Raw genomic sequence first — 22,562 nt, forward strand, 5'->3', positions numbered from 1 at the left:
TGTCTCCCACGTTTTTAACTGGAGCTACCGGGAAGAATGTACCACCGAGCAAAAGAAAAGAAGGAAGAGCAGGGGCAAGCTGGAGTATGGGGCAGAGGAGGAGATCTGTCTCAGGCACACTGAGCGGGGCTTCTTGTAGAACAGCATGCTGAAGGCGAGGCCCCAGAGGCAGCCAGAAACACAGAACTTTCAGTTCAGAACACACAGCCAGGCTGGAGGATATGGATATGGCATTGTCAGCTGGTGTTAGAACCATCACGGATGGGACTACCCAGAGAATGCATAGACTTAGGAGAGAACAGGGCAAGTAGTATACATCTATAACATAACAAAAAGGTATGGATCACATATTTTAAACTCCCCATGAGTCTGTCCCACACAAAACTGGAAACTGGTCCTGTAAACTATTTCTAAACATACCTGATCTTGTAGCAGGGTGCCTCCAAAAGCCCAGATACAAGCAAATACAAAATAGACTTCATAAACTTCTTTTGGGCTGTCAGAAGGTACATTTTCAGGAGTCAGCAAGCACTCCAAAAGAACACATAGAGTCTAAAGAAAAAGAAATAGTCAAATAAGGCAACATTTTTTTTAAATAGTGGAGAAAGTTCAAAGAATCTTTTTACAACTCCACTTTTTCCTTAAGAGAGTACATAGTTTTTCCCAGCTGTGATTTGCTACATTGGGAGAGACAAAAATTACCACCTTGGGTGTCTAAGTTAACTGTAAAAACCTTGTCACTTTCAACCAAAATGATCTAGGTAATAACAAACTATTTTTTAAAAATAAAATTTTAAACAATCTGGTTAATAATCAGTGTACAAACCAAAATCACATATAAGCAAAAAAAGGGGTACATATTCACTTTTTTATAAACAGGAAATCATTTTCTAAATAGTATTCTATAATCCACTTCCTTGATTAAAAACTGAAGACATCTTTCCTTATCAATAAGTGTTACCCTACACCATCACTGGAATGGATGCAGAGGATTCCATTGGATGAACAGGCATTTATTTTACTATTTCCTTCTTGTTGGACATTTAGATAAACCACTTTTGGTAAGTGCTTTGGCAGCCATTTTCCCACCTGTTGTCATAAATTTAGAATGTTGGACTGGCAGCTTAAGCCTGTGGCAGTTTTTTGGACACCGAACTAAATTTAACCTTGAAAGAAATGCTGTTCAGGAACTCAGGAACGTGTTCTTCATATCCTCCAGGTGAAATGGCAACATGCTGGGAGGTCCTAATGTACCTAGCCCATGCTTAGGGCAGTTGCGTCAGCAATGAGGGGAACGCGGCTGCTGCAGAGGCCTTCACCATGTGAAATAATAACCAGTAATGAACAGGTTTTTGGACTAGTTCTCTGAAGCACAGAAAGTTGTCATTAATTAGCACTGTTACAGATCGTAAAAACTCAAGAGACTCTTCCCCCAGTTTTTGCAAGCAACGATAGATTTTCATGTCTATTACACACACAGCAACGCAAGCGATCACAGATCAGGTCAGCACTGTGTGTATGCCTTTCCTTCCTTGCCACAGAAGATGGGGAAATATTTTTCATTTAAATTGTTGAGCACCTATTATATTCTTTAATCTTCTTTCTTGATTTCCATTATTTCACGTTGTGCCACATTTGCCAATTTGAAATAACCTTTTAATAGAATAAAACTCACCAATTTGCTATTAAGAAAAACAGTGTAAAACTCTGAGGCTTTGTTATTTTTTAGTAGAAGCCATGTTATTCTAAGGAACTGTTGAAATCAAAACAAAAAAGACTGAAGGGTCTCGACGTGACGCTATTGGCTGAGATGAACACACGAATAAGGCTATATGTTTCTTCTATTTTCTCCCACAGTACTTGAAAAACATTTTGAGTTCTGTGTCAGCACTTAACATACTTTAATGCGTAATCTGAAAGAGTTAATAAACCTTACCAAACTTAAAGAGGCGTCATATATCAGAAAACAAGAGTGCATTAATTTCTCAAGATAGCCATTTTAGGTTACTATCTTCTTATACTCATTTTTGTCTCAAATTTCCATTATCAGTAACCACAGAAGAGAAATTACTCAATAAAACAACAGCTTAAAAGGAGCTAAAAATTAAATGCCATTTCTGAATACAGCGAAAGAAAGAAGTAGAGCAGAAGTCATATTAATTCCTACTGACCTATTTTCACACTACTCTTGAACGGAAGAGTTCACACCACAGAGAATCACACAAATACACAAGTCAACTTGAGAAAGAACATGATCATGCTTTTTTGCAAGTATTACACCAGAGGAAGTCTAATTAGGCTAACTACATAATTAATTCATAATGAATAAATTCAGCCCTGCTTTCGGAAATAAATTATACCTCAGATAATTACTGTTGAAGACTATCGTTTATTTAATTGGTGTGTGAATTATCCAAGAACCTGAACTTTCTCTTCTTATTATGCTTGTGACTATTTCTAATTTTGTGTCAAACAAATTTGGTAACACACTCACTTAATGGTAACACAGTACTTAGAAAGCAATTTTGCTCCTATAGGAAAAAAAGGGTGTGGGGGATTTCTAATTGTAAACCTTTTCGTGAAGTTTTTTACTTGTAAGGGCTGGGGATAGTTTTTCTTCAAGCTGAGATTAAGATCACAGCCTTCATTTCTGTGTGCTGTGAATTATTTTCATTGGCTTCCATAACAACATATCATATGTATCCTTCGCTCTTAGCAGCTGTCTCAAGATGAAGATGAGAAAAAATATATCCCTGGGATATTATGAACTCTTCAACCAGACTGACACTCCTCCATGAATATTTTTTGGGAGGCGGACGTCTGTGAGTGGTGGCACCTAGGTGGTAGAATTCGGAGGCTTTCTCTTACTCACTGGCTGGCATCTTTAATTGCACAAATTTGTTTTATTAGAAAACATACTGAGTACCTTCTCTGGGCAAGTCACTTAGGAACCAGAAAAATAAATAAAGCTATTGCAACTTTGTTCTTCTAATTCTGTGCAAAGACACTGGAAAGGAACACAATGATTCAACAAACACATATCTGGCACCTACTATGTGCTAAGAGCTATCTGGGGATATTAAAAATAAATCAGTAAAACATGGTTCCAACCTTCTTTCACAAGACTGTGAAAAGAAGGAGAGCACAAACTTAAACGCTAACAGAATGTGATGGAGGTTTGCAAAAAGCTCCAGGGAACATGGGGGGTGGGGGAGGGGGCAAGAGGGTTGGAGCAATATAACAGTTCCAGAGATCTTCTCATTTTCTTGGGCAAGCAAGAACTTCTGTTGGCTTGATCAGCAAACACTACCGCATCAGGACTGGAACGTTAAATGGCGTAACCGAAGACCAACCTGCACCAGGCTACTCTCAGGAATTGAAGTGATGGTTTTAAAGCTTGTTCTCAGTTTATCCAAGCATGCGGGGACATATTTATCAAAAAGAATAGTCAAATTGGCCTTTTCTGATTGATGCCGCCTTCTGTCTATCCAACTGGCCACATACCTGAAAAGGAACACAGAAAAGCTTTTATTGAACACTAGGCTTGAAAAGCAGAATTTCACCAAGTCAAAAGCTTCCTCCTTCAACACAGCTTGGTGCAACACTTCAGGGACACGTTTAGTGAGTTCATTCCATTTTTCAAACTGCAAATATTTTAAAATGGCCCTTTAAAAACTTGTTTTAATGGCCATTTTACCTTAATGAAAAGACTGTAAAAGAAACTCCTAATAGCACTTAGAAGCCAAACATAATGGAATATAAGTAGACCATTACCGAGCATTTATGAGGAAGTGCAGTATGTCACTTCCTGAAGGGCCGAAACTATTCCTATAGTGTAGGCCTTATTTATGAAAACAGCTAGCGATTTTTCTTGATTAATCTTGGCATCAATTATTTAGTAATGAGAAATCAGTTACAAATAAAAAGATGAAAATTCCACAGGGGCTATTTCAAAGTGTCTCCTTTTTCAATGGACTGAATGTAACTCCAATCTGATAGCCACTAACGAGTTTCCAATAGGTGGCTCTGATATGGCGTTTCATGCTTGGGTGTGGGCGTGTGTGTGTGTGTGTGTGTGTGTGTGTGTGTGTGTGTGTAATCTGATACATTAAATATCCTTAATGTATTAGTAAAATAACACTTATCAGTAAAACAAAGCATGACTTAGTAGCACCTGTAGTAGTCTATAGGGCAAAAATGTATGATGTTAAGCTAAAAATAATCCCTCAGAAAGTTCTCATTTAGGATGAAGCAGGGGGAATAAATACATTTAGCAGCCAGCAGAGAAGCAGTATGGCCACAGGTCAATTTCAGCTACACCTTGCATTTTGAGCATCAGGAGACATTAAGGCAAGATGATTATCTGACAAACGGCTCCTTTCACTTTTCTCAAGGCTTCACAATAGAGTTTATTAAATGGCTAGCTATGTTACACTCTGATGAAATTTATCAAATGTCAACTGTCAAAACTTTTTCAGGTCCAAGAAAAACGGTTTTCAGTAGAAGTCCAATTGCATAAGAGTAACCTGATAGAGTGTCTCTGTGTGGTAGTGACAGTGGGAACTGCGGAACGATGGAAAGCAGGTGTCAGTGCCTGGGGACAAAGGAATGAAGGCCACCCTCTCAGCTACTGATTTTACCCCATATCAGCTGCCAGAGTGGAAAGTGGAATCTTTGTATCTAGAGCTTATCAAGAAGAGGCGAAAGAGGATTGCTCAGGGAAAGGAAAGTCTAAAGTGAAACTGCCTGGATATGCAACTTGGTTCCACCATTTTTTAAATGTGTTACCTTGAGCAAGTTACTTAACCTCTCTGTGCCTCAACTTTCTCCTCTGTAAATGGAGATGGTAATAATATGAACCTCCTGGGGTGGTTCTGAGGATTATGTAAGTTTGCATGTACAAAGTGCTTACATTAGCATCTGACAAATAAATTATCAATAAATGTTACTCATTAGTACAGAGTTGATGGCATTCAGAAACTCAGGTTTAGATCATGGCTCCGTCTCCCTATGTTTCTCCTAAAGGCAGTAGCGTCCTATTGGGCACAAGAGTTGGCATCCTGGATTCTGATAGATATAACAAAACCCACACCCCACTTCCCAACAAAGTTTCTTCCACGTTTCTGTGGGAACAGAAAGCCATTGCAAGGATTACTAGGAGCAGTAACTTAAAAAAAATAGCCCAGAAGGAAGAAGTGGGCTTTGCACTTAGGGTGCAGGTAATAGCGACTTCATGGAGTCACATCAGCAGCAACTAAAGTCTCAGAGAAAATCTACTGATCCCACTAGCAAATGATGCTTTTGCACAAATTACTTCCACAAGTGAGAGGTGCTCCAGAAAAAAGTCAGTCGAAACAAAGCACAAGATGTGGTAAGAGCTGATTCTGCTTGAGAGAAAAAAAAGTGGGGGTTGGGGGGAATCAGATAAATTACCTCTACTAGGGATCAACCACACCACATAGCATAGGATACAGACTAAAAATGGCTATGTTGCTGCACAGTTTAAAAACTTATGTAGAAATTATTGCTAAACTTTCATAGCTTAGGAATAAAATAGACATTAAAAGACAGTAAATTTAGAGGGAGAAACTGTTACCTTCAGCAAACACTGAAGCTACAGAGCTGCATTTGTGTACAATCTTGCAATACTGCTTCGTATAAAAAGTTCCTTATGATTTTTATAAGATGTGATAGATGTGGAACATGACTACTATTATATACAATTGCAAATGGCATACTAAAATGGCATATTTTTTCCTTGCCCACAGAAAAGACCACCCACATTGGTGTCCCACCTCAGGAAATGGCTACATTGTAATGCCCCAATGTATCATCTTAATGGCAATATGCAGGTCATTAACAGAGAATTTTGGCTTTCCAGAATTTGCAAATGAGTCCTCCTATCAACAGCTCAGTTGTTCCTCCTTCCTGCAGAACTGTTCCAGGTTTATCAAGTGAAGTCTATAACCGTGTGGTTTCTAAACTTTCTAGAGTAGCCAAAGTTCTCAGACCTCTGAAAACTTTTTATTTATTACTCAGGCCTCTGGGGTTGGATCCTGTTGTATAGGATAGAAGGAATTGAACAGACTTTAAGTCTACCCTCAGAGCAAGCTTCAAGTTCTCTGTCATTCACCATGGCCTGGAAAAATGGCAGACATTAGCAGTACATGCTGAGTAGCAGTGTATACCAATTATTTCTGAAGTTGCATGTTTGTAAGCATATACTGTATCCAAAGATGAGATGGTGGGATTGTAGGGACAGAAGACAATAAGTTCATTTGAGACAGGTGAAAGTATTAGTGATACAAAGCCAGAAGAATATTTTAAGCTCAAGTAACAGAAGAAAGAGTATGATTTAAAGTTGTGGCTTCCAAGAGTCATGTAGCAGTATCTAGTCTTTTGTAATCAGACTTAGGGATGATGTGTCTTAATGTCTCCAACTTTCATATATTTCAGCAAAAATTAATAAAAGTAGAAAATGTGCCTCTATGCCAGAGAAAGAGAAAGAGAGAAAGTAAAGGTAGTAAAATGGTTAGTGATTGCAGGAAAAGCGTCTCTGGCTGCGCATTGTACTACCTTTCCAACTTTTCTATAGTTTTGAACTTTATTTCAAAGTTCTGACTCTGAAAAAAACACTGATGAAAACTGAGACTTAAGAGATTTGCTTGGAAAATTGGGCTAATAATTATGTCTATCTCAGAAGGTAACTGAGTATTAAATGAATTAATATGTATAAAGCTATCATTTTGCTAATGACATTAAAGTAAGATGTTAAGGTCTCCAATAACTCTGGAGAGGAAAAAATATCCTTTATCCTAAAATAGCCATTTCGTGACTTACTGAAAGTTTATTGCAATAGGAGGTGAAAATACAAAAATGCCTTCTAGAGAAGATTTCCATTATTTTGGAAAATGACCTGGATGAATTCTTTGGGCACACATACGAACATTAACATCTACCCATTAATTCTGGATAAAACAAACAAACAAAAAACCCAAAAGTAAAATCTAATGGTGAAGATAGAGTTGTTTAACTCTCTTAGGAATATAAATTGGGTGTCTCTTTAGCCAACCCGTGACCTTTGATGTATTGCATGAAGTCCTTCTTTAGGGATTTGGATCAAGCTTTTGTTAGCACAAATCTCCACAGGATAGGACTGAGATTGAATTACATACGCCTTGGGAGCTGTGAGGTTCACTACTGAAATCAGAGCACACCCAGGAGGGGTAAGAGGTCTCACGAAGGAAATGAATGCCGCCATGCACTGTGGTGCCTGGGTTCTCTGTACAGAGGGAGTCAGGGCTGCTGGAGAGACTCCCTCAGGTAGCTCCCAACCAATAGAAGCATCCCAAGAGACAGAATCCTAGGTGTGGAAAGGAGTTATGATCCCAAGGAAAACACCCCATTTAAGACTTTTGAAAATCACTCCTTCCCCAAAACACATCCAATAAAGGCTTTGTCAAAAGCAAAAGCCTGGGCATGGCTCTACTACACTGTAGAGGTAAGGAATGAGACTTTTAGCGAGCATGTCAGTACACACAGGAAAGGCAGCCTGAAGAAATACATCAGTTAGACATCTGGCAGGAAACAGATGTCATCCCCAAATCAGGATAATAAGGGAAGGATCAATAAAAGGACTAGTCACAGAAGTGTGGGCAAGAAGTAGAGAAAGTGGAAGGGACAGTACCACGCCAAAAGGGTAATCACAAGGAATGGTTATTGTACCTATGCCTGGAGGGACAAGAGAATGAAGGACTGCCAGAACCTGGAAGGAAAGAGCCTTAATGGAGAGATATAAGAAGAGCTGTGACCTGCAGTCAGAGGGACAGAACCATCCTGACATGACCCTGTTGGGAAGGAGAATAAACAGCCTGACCTCACTGTCCTCTCTCCCTCTCACTTCCTGCCAGGATTCTTCATTGGCCAAACCAACCAGAAGCTGGAAGGCAAGGAGCCCACTAATGTGGTCCATACAGACCACAAAAGAGGGTGAGAAGGATGGAGAGTGTGTCCAGAGAGGTAAACAGAAGATTTCTGACATAAGAAGCATGCCAGGCACAAGCATGGGTTCACTGGCAGAGCTCAGCAATTCCTACGGTTCGAAGTGCAGATGCTGGAGGTGACAAGTTACAACCAGGATGAACTGTAGAAAATGTAAGCATTTGAGGAGTAAGCAACTGGGCACCATAAAGTTGCTCTAAATCAAAGCATTACAACTGTTCATGTATGCATAGTATATATACATGCAAACAAACATAATCAAAATGATTTCTTTTTATATAAGTGTTCCATATCAGCTTTCATTATTTATTCACTTATTCAACAAATATTTACTGAGTTCTTAACATCTTCAAGGTATGTGAACCAGGTAATGTCCAAGTAAAAATGACAAAGGCATTCCAGTGCTAACTTAATTATCTTTTAATTAGCCTAATTAATTAGCCTTAAATGTAATTGCTAATACCTTCAAGTGAGCATATAGATATTTAGAATTTTATACTAAGATTTTAACAAGATCCAGGCACAATTTGAAAAAGCACTGATTAAAAACTGGGCAAAGAACTTACATGAACATTTTTCCAAAGAAGACATACAAACTGCCAATAAGCACATGAAAAGATGTTCAACATCACTAATCATCAGGGAATTGCAAATTAAAATGAGCTATCACCTCATGCCCATTAGCATGGCCACTGTTAGAAAAAAGGAAAATAACAAGAGCTAGCACAGGTGCAGAGAGACTAGAAACCTCGTACACTGTTGGTGGGAATATAAACGGGTAGCAGCTGTGGAAAACAATGTGTCAGTTTCTCAAAAAATTAAAATTAGAATTAACATATGATCTAGAAATTCTTCTTCTGAGTTCTACCCGAAAGAATGGAAAGCAGGGTCTTGAAGAGATATTTGTACACCCATGTTTACGGCAGCATTATTCACAATAGCCAAAAGGTAGAAGAAACCCAAGTGTTCATTTATAGATGAATGGGTAAACAAAATATGGTATGTACACATAATGGAGTATTATTCAGCCTTAAAAAAGGAAATACTGCAATATGCTGCCACGTGGGTAAACTCTGAAGACATTATGCTAAGTGAAATAAACCTGTCACCAAAAGACAAACACTGTATGATTCCATTTATATGAGGTACCTAGAGTAGTCTAATTCATAGAGATAGAAAGTAGAATGAAGGTTGCCAAGAGCTCGGAGGAGGGGAGAATGAGGTGTTATTGTTTAATGGATAAAGAGTTTCACTTTGGGAAGATAAAAAACTTCCAGAGATGGATGGTGGTGATAACTGTGCAACAACATGAATGTGCTTAAGCAAAAATTATAAAAATGGTAAATGTTATGTTACATACAATTTACTACAATAAACCAAAAAGAAATACTCACGGATTCCAGCCCAGATCTTGTGGGTTCACATACAGAATACCAGCTCTGGAAACAGTGGCCGGGGTTGCGCTCCTTAAGTGATGTATCTCAAACAGAAGCCTCATGAAGGGAGTGAGGGCGATGCGCTCATTGCTGGCGAGGGTCAGCACCTGGAGTGAGCAGCACAGCGGTGCGCAGAGGCACACTGTCACCCATGGGCAAAAGCAATGCCGCAAACATCCGGAATCAACGAGTACTTTCCCCTACCAGAAGTACCACAGGCTGTGCACTCATTGTCCTGAATCAGAAGTGCAGTCTGAATAAAGATCTAAGCTCACCCCTGAGATGACCTGACTGACGCTTGAGGAACAAACTCACCTAAATGGACTTGTGAATGCCAACCTTTACATAATTGAAGTAATTTTATTACTAAGCCAAATATAAGACATTTATTGTAAAAATTAATCACATGAAAGGACCTGAATAGCATATAAAAACTTTTCTTTAGAATCTGAAATACCACAATTATCAATTGTCCAAAGAAACTTATACAAGTATAAAGATCCCAAACCTGTATTTTATGATGAACAGTGTCTCAGTTGAGTCAGCAGTAATTACTGTTAATTTAAGGTGGTTACTAAATCTACTCTGGAGTAGTGATGATTACTGATTTCTCTCTCCTGACCCTAACAATAGACCCTGGGTTGCTTGAATGATATCTCACAGACCTGTACCATCACCTTTTGTTTTTGCTGGGAATGCTGAATCAACTGTGGCAAAAAAGCTTGGGAAAACATTTTAACTCAATCCGTAGCCATAGGAACTAGTTAATTTCAATTATCATATGGCACAAACCTGTTCTTTCATTGTCTAAGTATTTATACTTAATCAAAGATGACAAGATATAATAATTTACGCCTACCTCTTAGAAAGTGGTAAGATCTGTAAACTAAATTCTTAGATCTGTATCTAACTCTCAGTAAAGGTGGTTGAATTCAAAGAAACAAAGAGAACATATTCCTTGAAATTCTTTAATGGTGAAATTAAGAAAATTATCAGGAAAGCAACACTTATCGAAATAATAATTACATAAGGAATCCCAGGTTAATGAGCAAAAACTAGTATTAACATCAACAAGCGAATGGAACTCTTAATACACTCAGGATGTTATATTTAAGGTTTAGAACTGAAGTTTTACTCACCTTGTTATCATCCATTACAGTATTAAGTGATTCAATCCACATGGGGTCAATATCGCCATCCAGGACCATCCATTTTGGTCCATCATGCTTAAGATTTGCTTGTTCTCGTAGAATGGATGAGAAGAGACCTATAAAATAAGAGTAAACAATCCTAATACATAATGTAGTTGAGTGCTGTTTATTTCTATGATAGATTGGTATTATTCATCTTGGAAACTCTTTTATTAACTAAATAAAAACGATTTTGCTGCCTCTTTCTTGCGGGCAGTGTGTAACACCTTTTGAGCCACACATGGGTTCCAGATCCAGCTCTATTATTTACCAATGTGTAAGCTTCACCTCACTGAGAAGGATCCTTAACTTCCACGACTGAGCTTCCCATATGCCAAACAGAGATAACAAAAACCTTCCTTCATGAACAGTTGTGGGGATTTATAGAAGGTAACATACATAAAACTCAAAACTTACACCAACTGAAGACATGATCCTTCTTCATACACATATGTTCAGTATCCATTTTAGATCAAATATTTGTTTATTTCACCTTTCTCCATTTTTCTATAACAATTTGCAAGGACATAATTCTGAAGCTAAAGCATTCAGAAGCACTATACATCTCTTACAGAAATGTGTTCACTGGGATACTAACTCATCATTCCTTAACAAGATGTATAGGCAAAAACATTTTAAATCTACAGTCCTTTTTGCCATTACTACATATCTAAGCATTGTGTATTTGTTGTGACATATTTAAGAGTTGCAAATTTTTCAAGCTCTAGTAAATCTAATAGCATTGTGAACAAAACTGCTTTGATGCATGAATCTAGAATGTTTCCTCTGTGAAGTATTTTGTGCCAAAAGTGACAGTATCTAATGGAACTTGCCACCATGATTCATATAGCAGCCAGCAAACTTTTCTAATAGTCACTGATTTGAACAGTTTCCACAGTTTTTCAGCCTAAACAGATACGGTTCTCTCCCTGCCATAGTTCTTTACAAAAAGACAGAAGCTAGGTGGAGACAGTAAAAACCGTCCCACAGAAAAAAGAGTGTATACAAGACGAGAGGACAGAGAATGATGAAGGGTGTCCTGTTTTATTATTACTATTTTTCAAATTTCAACTTTTATTTTAGGTTCAGATGATACACATGCAGGTTTGTTGCATGGGTATACTGTGTGACATTGAGGTTTGGGATACAAATGGTGCCATCGTCCAGGTAGTAAGCATAGTAACCAACAGGTAGTTTTTCATCCCCTGCTCCTCTCCTTCCCTCCCACCTCTAGTAGGCCTCAGTGTCAATGGTTCCCATCTTTATGTCCACATGTACCCAATGTTTAGCTCCCACTTGTGAATGAGAACGTGCAGTATTTGGTTTCCTGTTTCAGCATTAATTCACTTAGGATAATGGCCTCCAGCTACATCCATGCTGCTGAAAAAAAATGATGTTGTTCTTTTTTATGGCTACATAGTATTCCATGGCGTATATGTACCATGTTTTCTTTAATCCATGATTAATGGGCACTTAGGTTGATTCCATGTCTTTGCTATTGTGAATAGTGCTGCAGTGAACATACGAGTGAATGTGTCTTTTTGGTAGAACAATTTGTTTTCCTTTAGGTATATACCCAATAATGGGATTGCTGGATCAAATGGTAGTTCTGTTTTAAATTTTTTGAGAAATCTCCAAACTGCTTTCCACAGTGACTGAACTTATTTACATTCCCAACAAGTCTACAAGCGGTCCCTTTTCTCCACGGCCTCACCATCATCATTTGACTTTTTCATAATAGTCTTTCTGACTGGTATGAGATTCTATCTCATTGTGATTTTGATTTGTATTTCTACTTTAGATCTGCCATCAGGGAAGTCTTCTCTGATATGACATTTGACCAGATGCTGAAATAAGGGAGCAAGTCATGCAGGCATCCAGAAGAGTGTTGCCGATGGCAGGAACATGAGGTGCTGAGGTCCCGTGATGGGAGCAAGTTCAACGAATAGCAAAGAGGCCAGAATGAATGGATTATAGTTAAGTGGTGGGAAATGAAGTCAGAGATGGTGGGATTTGGGGACAGGGGCAGGGATCCAATCACACAGAGCCTTATAAGCCATGGAAAAGGTTGGATTCTAAAGGTGATTGGAACCTACTAGAAATCAAAAGCAGAGAAGTAACATTTGAAGACCCTCTGTCTGCTTTAGGTCAAATGAACTGCAGGGAAACCAGCAGGAGGAGATTACCCACTGCGGTAGTACAGGCGAGACATGATGGCGGCTTTGACTAATGTGGCATCTAGGGAGAAGGTGAGAAGAACTGGAATTCATGTACATTTTGAAGGCAAAGCCTATAGGATTTGCTGTGAGGTTGGATGTAGGGTGTGAGAGGGAGAGAGGCCTCAAGGATGATGCCAAGGGTAGCGCATTTACTGTAACAGGAAATCTTAACAGATTGTCACAAAGGGATCTGTTTGCTTACAAATACTCTCAGGGCAGGAAACATGCCCTATTGACTTTTGTCCCTGGCACCTGGAATAATGTCTGCCTGAACTTCAGTGTCTCATATCAGGTACTTTATAGATGTTTCCTGAGGCATTCATGTTGACTTCACTCCTGATTTACAGGGAGCCCTGACATAATTGACGTGGGATAAAATACAACAGCTCTGAGTGCAAATCTGCTGAATGCAAATCAAGTACTTATTCAAATCTAGTTTTAATTTATACATTATAAATGCTGTTGTGATCTGCTATATTTCCAATAATGCCAACACATAAACAGAAAGTCTGTGACTATGACTAAAATTGGCTTGTACTGAAAAACGGCTTTCTGGATAGAAAAAAAAATTGAGCACTTCTAAAGGGGAAATACTACTTGCCATCTTTCCATTCTCGGGTAGCATGATGTATGAAACCAAAGAGTTCATCTGTTGTCACAGCTTTAGGGTTTAAGTCATTCCAAACCGGCTTCTGTTTCATGTTAACATATGTTCGGTTCAATGTTCTCAAAATCTGAGGGGAAGGAGGAAAGAGCCAAAAACATTAATACTGACATAAGCCAAATGGAAAGTAAAAGATTTCTGAAGAGTTTCCCTTATTCATTATATGTTCCTAGATGCTCTGTGTGTGCTAAGATCGAGAAGGGGAAAAATGCACATATGTGCATTCCCATTACCATCCTGAAAAGCTTCATCTTACAAATACTCAGCAAGACAGAATCAGTTCACTTGACTCTTTGAACTATTTAGACTAAAGGGAGTCACTTTCTCATTTGAGATTTTTAATCATGTGTGCAAAGTGGAGGACCATACATAAATAAGCATTCATGTTGATTACAAAATCTACCCTGCCTGAATCAGCAAGTTTGGTTTTTCTCAAAATGTAGCCTACATCAGAATCGTTTGGAGGGTATTAAAATACAGATTGCTGATCCCAATCCAAGAGCTTCTATTTCAGTAGGTCTGAGGTGGGGCCAGTAATGTACAGTTCCAACAAGGGCCCAGCTGATGCAAATGATACTGGCCTGGCCATGCCTTGAGACCTAGAGACTTAGGGCAGTGGTTCTCAAAAACAGACTTGGGGGAAGAAGGGGGAAGCAGCTTCTGGACATCTGGTGGATAGAGACCAGGGAGGTTGCTAAATATCTTTCAATGCACAGGATAGCCTCCTACAGCAGACTTGTCAAGTCCAGAATGTCAACAGCGCTGAGGTTGACAAACCCTGATCCTGATAATTGAGGAAAAGCCTTGAGAATGAGAACTCACAGAACAGGTGCTCAGTGTATGTTTATTCCATTAATTGATACTTTAACTCAAATATCTGCCCTAACTCTCCCTTTTGCTTCTTCGAAAAGCTGTGGCTTTTGTCTTAGATATTTATAATGCTGACCTACTCACAGGGGTTTTGAAAAACTGATAAACAATTGGCAAACACTTTGAAATGATAAGATGCTAAAGAACGTCTCCCTGAGCTGCAGTGCTCCGGGCATCTTGGGTTACGTACCTGTTGAGTAGAACAGAAATGGTGAAGACTAGAAGAAAGAAAGTAAATGCCTTAGGAATATTAAGCTTATATTTTTAGAAACCATTAATCTACTGGAAAGTATAGAATTTAATTTTATCCTTCCTTGAACTGTGGCCTACATCTGTAACTTACTCTAACAAAATAATTACAGGTCTATCAGTTATCTACTTTAATATTTCATTTATTATATTTTTCACTAGAAAAATGTCTATACAGAGATTCTTTTTTCTTACAGTTGTTCCACTTTGGGTTCTGATCTAAATACTGGCTAGTTCCATATACTGCCATCCTCTAAAATCTCATATGCTCAATCTGATTATTTTTAGCTATTGGCTACCAAGTATGTTTATACCCAAGCATCCTGAATTAAAATGCATGCAGTTCTGCATACACCGTCTGCCAACCAAGAAAATAAGTATGTTGCCAGGACTGTCAGTAAGACCAAACAAAATCAAGCAGTGAACTAAAAATGGGGATAATAATACTCATAGTATATCATTGTTGTGCAGAGTAAATCATACATTATGCACCTAGCACAGCATGTAATAGGTACCTCAAAAATGTGGGTTTTGCCACTTCCTTTTATTTTTAGGTTTTGTTTGGCCATATAGAGGGTTATATTTCTGAGGGAGCACTGAAGGAAAATATTTGGGTTTGTTTCTCTGAATGATATGGGGAGGAGAATCAAGGATGACTGGGAAAAGAAAACAGGTTTGATAAATGTGGCTAGAGCCAATCCAATCTTCCAGCCAGATATCTTATTCCACAGTCTCTTAATACGTTTATCTTTGATAAAAGAATCCAAGCATAAATGTATTGAAAGGTGCATAAGGTAGGATGGTGTATATCGAAATGCCTGCACCTGATACTGAACATGTCATGTGGAAACTTCAATCTTCATGTTGGCTTGCTTTTCCTATGTGAATGCAGTGCTCTATTTGCTTCTTGTTCTCCCCTCGCTGACCCAGTATAAAGGAAAAGAATGTCAATTGATCAAGTAGCAAGATTCCAGTCTCAGATTCTGACCCAAAATTATGGTGGGCTTCATGGAGGGGAATTCTTTTGAGTAGCATTGAAAATAGGCCGAAGCACAATGACAACAAATGTTCTTCCCAGAGTTGTAGGCTATTAGGCAATTTACTATACCTTACTCTTTCCTGTGCCTGCATTTCCAACCACAAAGACCGAGTGCCGCACAGCCAACAGTTCCTCAAGCTGGACAACCTGCAGAGCAAACAGCCGGTTGCTGGTTTCCTTTAATGAGTTGGTGACAAAAAGATAACCTACCATTTTTGCCCAATTCTTCTTTCCTTACACCCAAGCCAGCCCCCACTGACAACAGTATGTTCAGAGAAAGTTAAAATAGACCATAAATGAAAAGTATAGTTTTTCCTGGATCTCCCACGTAGACCACAGGGCTGAGACTAAAGCCAAACCATGATTTTATGCAGTACTCAGTATATGGCAGGGGTTACTTACAAAAATCATTAACTCTTCATGAGTTTTGAACAGACACTGTACATAGCCAATCACCATCTACAACTGAGTAATGATTTATATCCTGTAAAATATCTACAATGGATAATGTATATAGTGTTCAATATCCATGCATTCACTGAATTCAAATTGAATAATATGCAGAAGGCTTTGATATGTCAGATAATATCTACCTAAGTTATTCTCATACATGTTGTCATTCTTCCCTCATTAAAAGCATGCACTAATGATTTTACTTCCAATGTTCTCTAAAAAGGAGGAAAGAACAAAGTAAATTTTTAGTGCATGTCTCCAAGAACCAACAAATTTTGTAACCTAATTAAAAGTTTGCTTATATTTAAAGCCGTGACAATCATATCTATGTTTTCACCTTACAGAGTGGGGCTACTAAAATATTTACTTATGTTTACTTCATCCTGCCATATGAAAATGCTTGAAACCACATATTAAGATCCTATTAAGGTTAGGGTACAAGTTAACATCTTGCTTTAGTATCAATTAGCCACAATTATTTCCACTGACAATCCCAACAGCTGCCATGAAAAGCAAATGCTCCTTTTACTTTGAGGATGAAGCTCTCTTCAGGCTGCAGGCGGAGCTCCAGGGTAGACTGCCTGACCATCTGTTCAAAGTGCAGCTTCCTCCTCCGGGGCACATCCAGGGCTGGAAACAGGTCACTGACCAGGCCCAGAAACACTGGGATGTCGTCAGTCACTATTTTAGGCATATTGAAATCCCTTAATGCTCTCATGAGTACCTAGAAAAAAAAAAAAACATTTTATAAAAAAGCCAATACAAGGTCTAACAAACACCTAAAGAACTAAAGATGTTTGTTATTTTTAATCCTCATATGTGAAGCATGAGATATTGGTACTGTTTTCCATTAAGATGGCATTCTATCAATAGGGAGGTTAAATGTTTAAAATTGATGCATCAGAACATGAGAAGGCTGAACTGATACAATGGACAATCTTTAGAATAAGAACAGCAAGGAGGCCTTTTCCTTCCCTGCCAATGATCTTCAGAAACAGTCTAAGGGCCTTCTCTCTTGAATCCTCAAACTCCAGAATTTAAATTAATCAAGCCCATCAGATCGTTTTATCCAAAGTACTCTGAGAATCTTAGAATGATAATCTCAAACATTTTTAGTTTTGTTGTTGTTGTTCTATCTTGGCTGTAAGCCAAAGATTTTAAAAGCAGTAACTTAAACGTCAGGATAACTTTTAGAGAAAGAGCTAAGCATTCCAACAAAAATTTTAAAAAGCAAGAGAACAAATAAATGAAAGAAAATCTTGACCTAATACTAAATTACGAGGAAATTAAGAGGAAAAGAGAGAAATATTGGCAAAGTAGAAAAATACGTAATAAATATCTCTCAATTTAAAAAAGGACACAGAGCAGATGAAGTTTTTTTTTTTTTTTTTTTTTGCTGTTTCTAAAGTCATATTGCACATACACATGGTGATAAGTATTGATATGGTTTGGATTTGTGTCCCCACTCAAATCTCATGTCAAATTGGAGGAGGGCTTAGTGGGAGGTGATTGGATCATCAAGGGGGTGGATTTCCTCCTTGCTGTTCTCAGGAGATCTGATGGTTTAAAAGTGTGTGGCACTTTCCCCTTCACTCTCTCTCTCTCCCGCCACCATGTGAAGAAGGTCTGTGTTTCCCGCTTGCCTTCCTCCATGATCATCAGTTTCCTGAGTTCTCCCAGTCACGCTTCCTGTTAAGCCTGTGGAACTGTGAGTCAATTAAACCTCTTTATAAATTTCCCAGTCTCAAGTAGTTCTTTGTAACAGAGTGAAAATGGACTGATAACACATATCCATTGCTCTGGCTACTTAAGGGAAAAATTCATGAAGTGTTGTTATTGTTTCTCTCCCGGAAGGAGAGCAGAACATTTCTCTAGCAGCTCTGACCAACCAATCAAGCATTTCATTGGTGTTAGGCACCCACCCTTCCTGTTTCATTCTGCGTGCCCATCTTATGTCCCATGAAATGGATGTTCTTTCTCCCATTATGTATTCACTGACTTTCCAGGATTAATATCCCAACTCAATCAGATTTCTTAAATGTCCCTCAGAGGAAATCAAACAGTGATTACTGAATTATTTGATTATGACTGTCAAAATACTTTTTGTGGCTATTTCAAAAGTACTTGTAAAATCACATTTTCTTTTCCAGATTCATATCTTTGTACTCAAGACCACTTGTGACCTCTTATAAGGAATGCCAATCCTCAAATTTCCTGCATTAACAACAGATGTTATGCTTTTTAAAAGTTGTGCTGTGCATGCCCCACCATCCAGGCATATACTTTCATTTCTGTGAAGCTGGCCAGCTACTCACTCAACAAAATCATATTAGCATTGCAGTACCTGATCTTCGGGTCTATTTTTATCTCCTCGTTTCAGAGATCCAGCCACAACCAAGACAGACTTAATAGCACGAAGTCCCCAATCATAATGATCCTAAAATCAAAACAAGTTTATTTTCTCAAAAATTGTATGAGGGAATAAGATTCTCATTCCAGAGGTTAGAGCTCAAAGTTTTAAAAAAGGAGTTCAGATAAATACACACTTTAATGATTCAAAATACTATTTTCTTCTGCTCTTTGAAACTGTGAAAATCATGTCCCTGTAGTGTCGTCCTGTTTCTTTCACTTTTTTTTTTTGCCTCTGTCAGCAAGTCTCTTCTTTCCGTAGAACTTAACTGCAGTATTTGCCCAAGGCTCCATCCACCTCCCTTGCTGTACTCTCTCAATAGACCTGCTAACTCAGTAGCTCAGCAAATTCCATGTTTTCACCTCCAACCAGAAGCACATTTCTCCACCCGTGCTGGTTTCATCAAGGGCCCTGGTATTCTACTTCTCCCCAGACTTCGATCCCTAATGTCCCCAATTACTCCACCTCTTAATCAGACACTTCTGCCTAGATGCCAGCACATAATATAATAAAAACCATGTCATTAAGATTCAATTATCTTTTTTTGAGACTACAACATTAGCCCTAATGAAGACTCCTCCCACAGGGTCTGAGCTCCTAGAGGATCTCAGAATATTACTTCTGAGATTGGATAAAATTGCAACTCCATGCTCCCTGGGTCCAATTACATTTTTTCTTCCGGCTCTTTCTCATGATAAACTTATTTCCCATATATTCACTGTCTTCTTGTCTTGCATGGCACAGGGTAGGTGCTCAGTAAAGGTATTCCTAATGAACTAACTGCTTACACCGGACTAGCCTTCTCTTTCGCCGTCCAGCTACAACCTACATAGTAACAACCCATCTCTCAAATGTCTTTCAGCTGTGTCTGTGGGAAAGACACTTTACCTCCCACAGCCTCAGAATCATCATCTATAAAAAGGCAGATAAAAGCACCCACCTACTTTATAAGTGGTTGTAGGAGTAAAGTGAATTAATGTGAGTACAAATTTTTTGTGGGCAGTGAAACAATATTACATTACAAATATCCCATTTACTCCATCAGTGGATAATAAAATCAATTTAGTAGGCCTCGAACATCATTTTTGTCTGTAATAAAGTGGAACAAAATGAAAAACACCACGGTGTGATGCAAATAAGAGCAAAAAGTGGCTGAGCGTGGTGGCTCATGCCTGTCATCTCAGCACTTTGGGAGGCTAAGGCGGGCAGATTGCTTCAGCCCAGGAGTTCCAGACCAGCCTGGGCAACAGGGGGAAACTCCACCCCTGCAAAAAATACAAAAATTAGCTGGGCGTGATGGTGCACGCCTAGAGTCTCAGTTACTTAGGAGGCTGAGATGGAAAGATCACTTGAGCCAGGGAGGTCGAGGCTGTGGTGAGCTATGATCACATTACTGTACTCCAGCCTCGGTAACAAAGTGAGGCTCTATCTCAAAAAAAAAAAAAAGTAAAAAGTGTTTGGTGAAATTTTTGGTTCGGTTGTACATGTGTGTATGCACTGAGTCGCAATAGAAGAAGTATTTTTTACTGTGGGTCATGGTAAAGATCATTTGAAAGCCACTGATGGAGTAGGCTGAGGCTTGAAGAGGAAAGGGAGGGGAAAGAATCAGAGGTTTCGTTGTTGTTGCTGTTGTTTTTTAAGTTCCAGGATACATGTGCAGAATGTGCATGTTTGTTACATAGGTATACATGTACCATGGTGGATTGCTGTACCCATCAACCTGTTATCTACATTAGGTATTTCTCCTAATGCTATCAGTCCCCTAGCCCTCCACCCCCCGACAGGCTCCAGGGTGTGATGTTCCCCTCCTTGTGCCCATATGTTCTCACTGTTCAACTCCTACTTATGAGTGAGAATATGTGGCCTTTGGTTTCCTGTTCCTGTATTAGTTTGCTGAGAATGATGGTTTCCATCCTCATCCATGTCCCTGGAAAGGACATGAACTCATCCTTTTTTATGGCTGCATAGTATTCCATGGTGTATATGTACCATATTTTCTTTATCCGGTCTATCATTAATGGGCATTTGGGTTGGTTCCAAGTCTTTGCTATTGTAAATAGTGCTGCAATAAACATATGTGTGCATGTGTCTTTATAGTAGAATGATTTATAACCCTTTGGGTATATACCTAGAAAGGGGATTGCTGGGTCAAATGGTGTTTCTGAGAATAAGAACTTTGAGGGCAACAATGGGAGGTGGCTAAGTTATTGCAGTAACAATAAAAGGAGTGGATGCAGAAGAAATTTTTGGACCACAGATTTCACAGGACTTGGTGCCTCTGCTAAACATTTAAACAACGCAAATTGCTAAAAGTATCTTCACCATTTTCGTTATATCATTCCATTGGTCAAAAATGTCTGCTGATTCTTTTCCCAAATCCATTTCTGTAGCACAGAAAGTTATCCTTGAATGGTGTTCCTAACCCAGCTCTTCTGTCCTGGCCAGATTTCTTTTTGCTCATTTGTGACATTTCTGAGTTAGCAAACTCTTTCCTTCTTTGTTCTACCTGTACTCCAAACACCTTCCTCTTGTAATTGGCTACAGGTGTGTCCTAGAGAGAATTAGAACTGAAGTCAAATCTTGCCCTTATCCCTTGTTAGCTATATGGACTTGGGACAGGTTGTTTTGCTCAGCTTTCTCATATGTAAAACAGGGCTAATAAAATCAAACTTGCAAACTTCTTTTGACGGTTTTGTAACATAACACATAGTACCCATTCAATAAATATTGGTTCCTTTCTTCCTTGAAAACTCTGAAAATCTTTTCATTCTCCATTGTCTCCCAATTTTTATGTCATGTAAACTGAATTACCTACATTCTTCAAAGTCAGAAATCTGGGTGTTTGTTTCATTTGTTTTGAATCTTACCCATTCAACATGGTCAGCAAAAAGCACATTATTAGTTATACTAGATGCTCATTACATATTTAAATATTACTACTGAAAATGGATATAGTTGAAACTCCACATTCCCTGGGCTCTATTACATTTTTTCTTCTGACTTTTTACCATGATAAAATTAAAATAGGCTCATTAAAAAAAAGATTATAAGAATGAGGAAAAAAAAAATACCCATAATCTTACTATCCAGAGACAGTTGCTAAAAATTATGATTCCACCTACCCAATGTAAATTCACAGTTACTAAAAGGACAACATAAATCACTCTCATATTCCATATTTTGCCTTAACAACGAGCAAGTTAAAATGAATACGTGGCAGTAAGGTAACTGTATGGTTGCAACTGCGGTATTTTGATACTTTCATTTTGACTACAGAATAATGTCACCAGTAATTAATGAAATGTTATCAAAAGACCAAAGTCAAAAATGACCATATGGCTGAATTTTAAAATATTGATGCTGATATATATGTAATTTCTGTGGCTTATCAGCAACTTCAATAAATCTTCAAGAAGCTTATGGTTAGAGAGTAGAGAGTATATAAATTTGACCCATTTTAGAGACAAGGAAATTGTAGAGCAAAAATTTAAAAGAACAAAAAACCAGTCAACCCTACCTTTAAATAAAGAATTACCAATAAATGACAATAATTTTAACATTCCTTGAGACACTCTTCAGAAAATTAGCCTTATCTTACTCTTATGAACACTCCTGCCCTATCTTACTAGAAAATAATATTTTCACGAAAAAAGGGAGGCAACATAAAATTCCATTTATAATTACAAAATTGACAAAGTTAAAATCACACAGCTCCGTGATTTTAAAAAGTATTAATACAAATAAAATATCAGAACTAAAATATCTCAAATTTAATTTCAGAAAAAAATAAAAACTATAAAATAAGGTTTCCAAAATTTATAGAAAATATAAAAATATTTCTAACGTCAAATGAAATGGTAGTTTTAGTTTTTAAAGGAATCTCCATTTGATCCAGCAATCCCACTACTGGGTATCTGCCCAGAGGAAAAGTAGTCATTATATGAAAAAGACACTTGCACATGCCTATTTATAGAAGCACAATTTGCAATTGCAAAAATATACACTAGCCTAAATGTCCATCAGCCAATGAG

General features: G+C 38.2%; 1 protein-coding gene across 1 annotated transcript in view; it reads right to left on the reverse strand.

Moving 5' to 3' along the window:
- DNAH11 (dynein axonemal heavy chain 11) overlaps nucleotides 1-22,562 on the reverse strand; it is a 366,891-nt gene that overhangs the window by 180,596 nt on the left and 163,733 nt on the right. The window contains exons 37-44 of the mRNA XM_055272477.2: nucleotides 18,466-18,558; nucleotides 16,651-16,845; nucleotides 15,738-15,815; nucleotides 13,444-13,580; nucleotides 10,577-10,727; nucleotides 9,396-9,544; nucleotides 3,354-3,504; nucleotides 421-552 (exon numbers count right to left, since the gene is read on the reverse strand). Of these exons, the coding sequence (XP_055128452.1) occupies nucleotides 421-552; nucleotides 3,354-3,504; nucleotides 9,396-9,544; nucleotides 10,577-10,727; nucleotides 13,444-13,580; nucleotides 15,738-15,815; nucleotides 16,651-16,845; nucleotides 18,466-18,558 (1,086 nt within the window). The remainder of the gene's footprint in view (nucleotides 1-420; nucleotides 553-3,353; nucleotides 3,505-9,395; nucleotides 9,545-10,576; nucleotides 10,728-13,443; nucleotides 13,581-15,737; nucleotides 15,816-16,650; nucleotides 16,846-18,465; nucleotides 18,559-22,562) is intronic.

The sequence above is a fragment of the Symphalangus syndactylus genome, chromosome 3, assembly GCF_028878055.3.
Source record: "Symphalangus syndactylus isolate Jambi chromosome 3, NHGRI_mSymSyn1-v2.1_pri, whole genome shotgun sequence".
NCBI lineage: Eukaryota > Metazoa > Chordata > Mammalia > Primates > Hylobatidae > Symphalangus > Symphalangus syndactylus.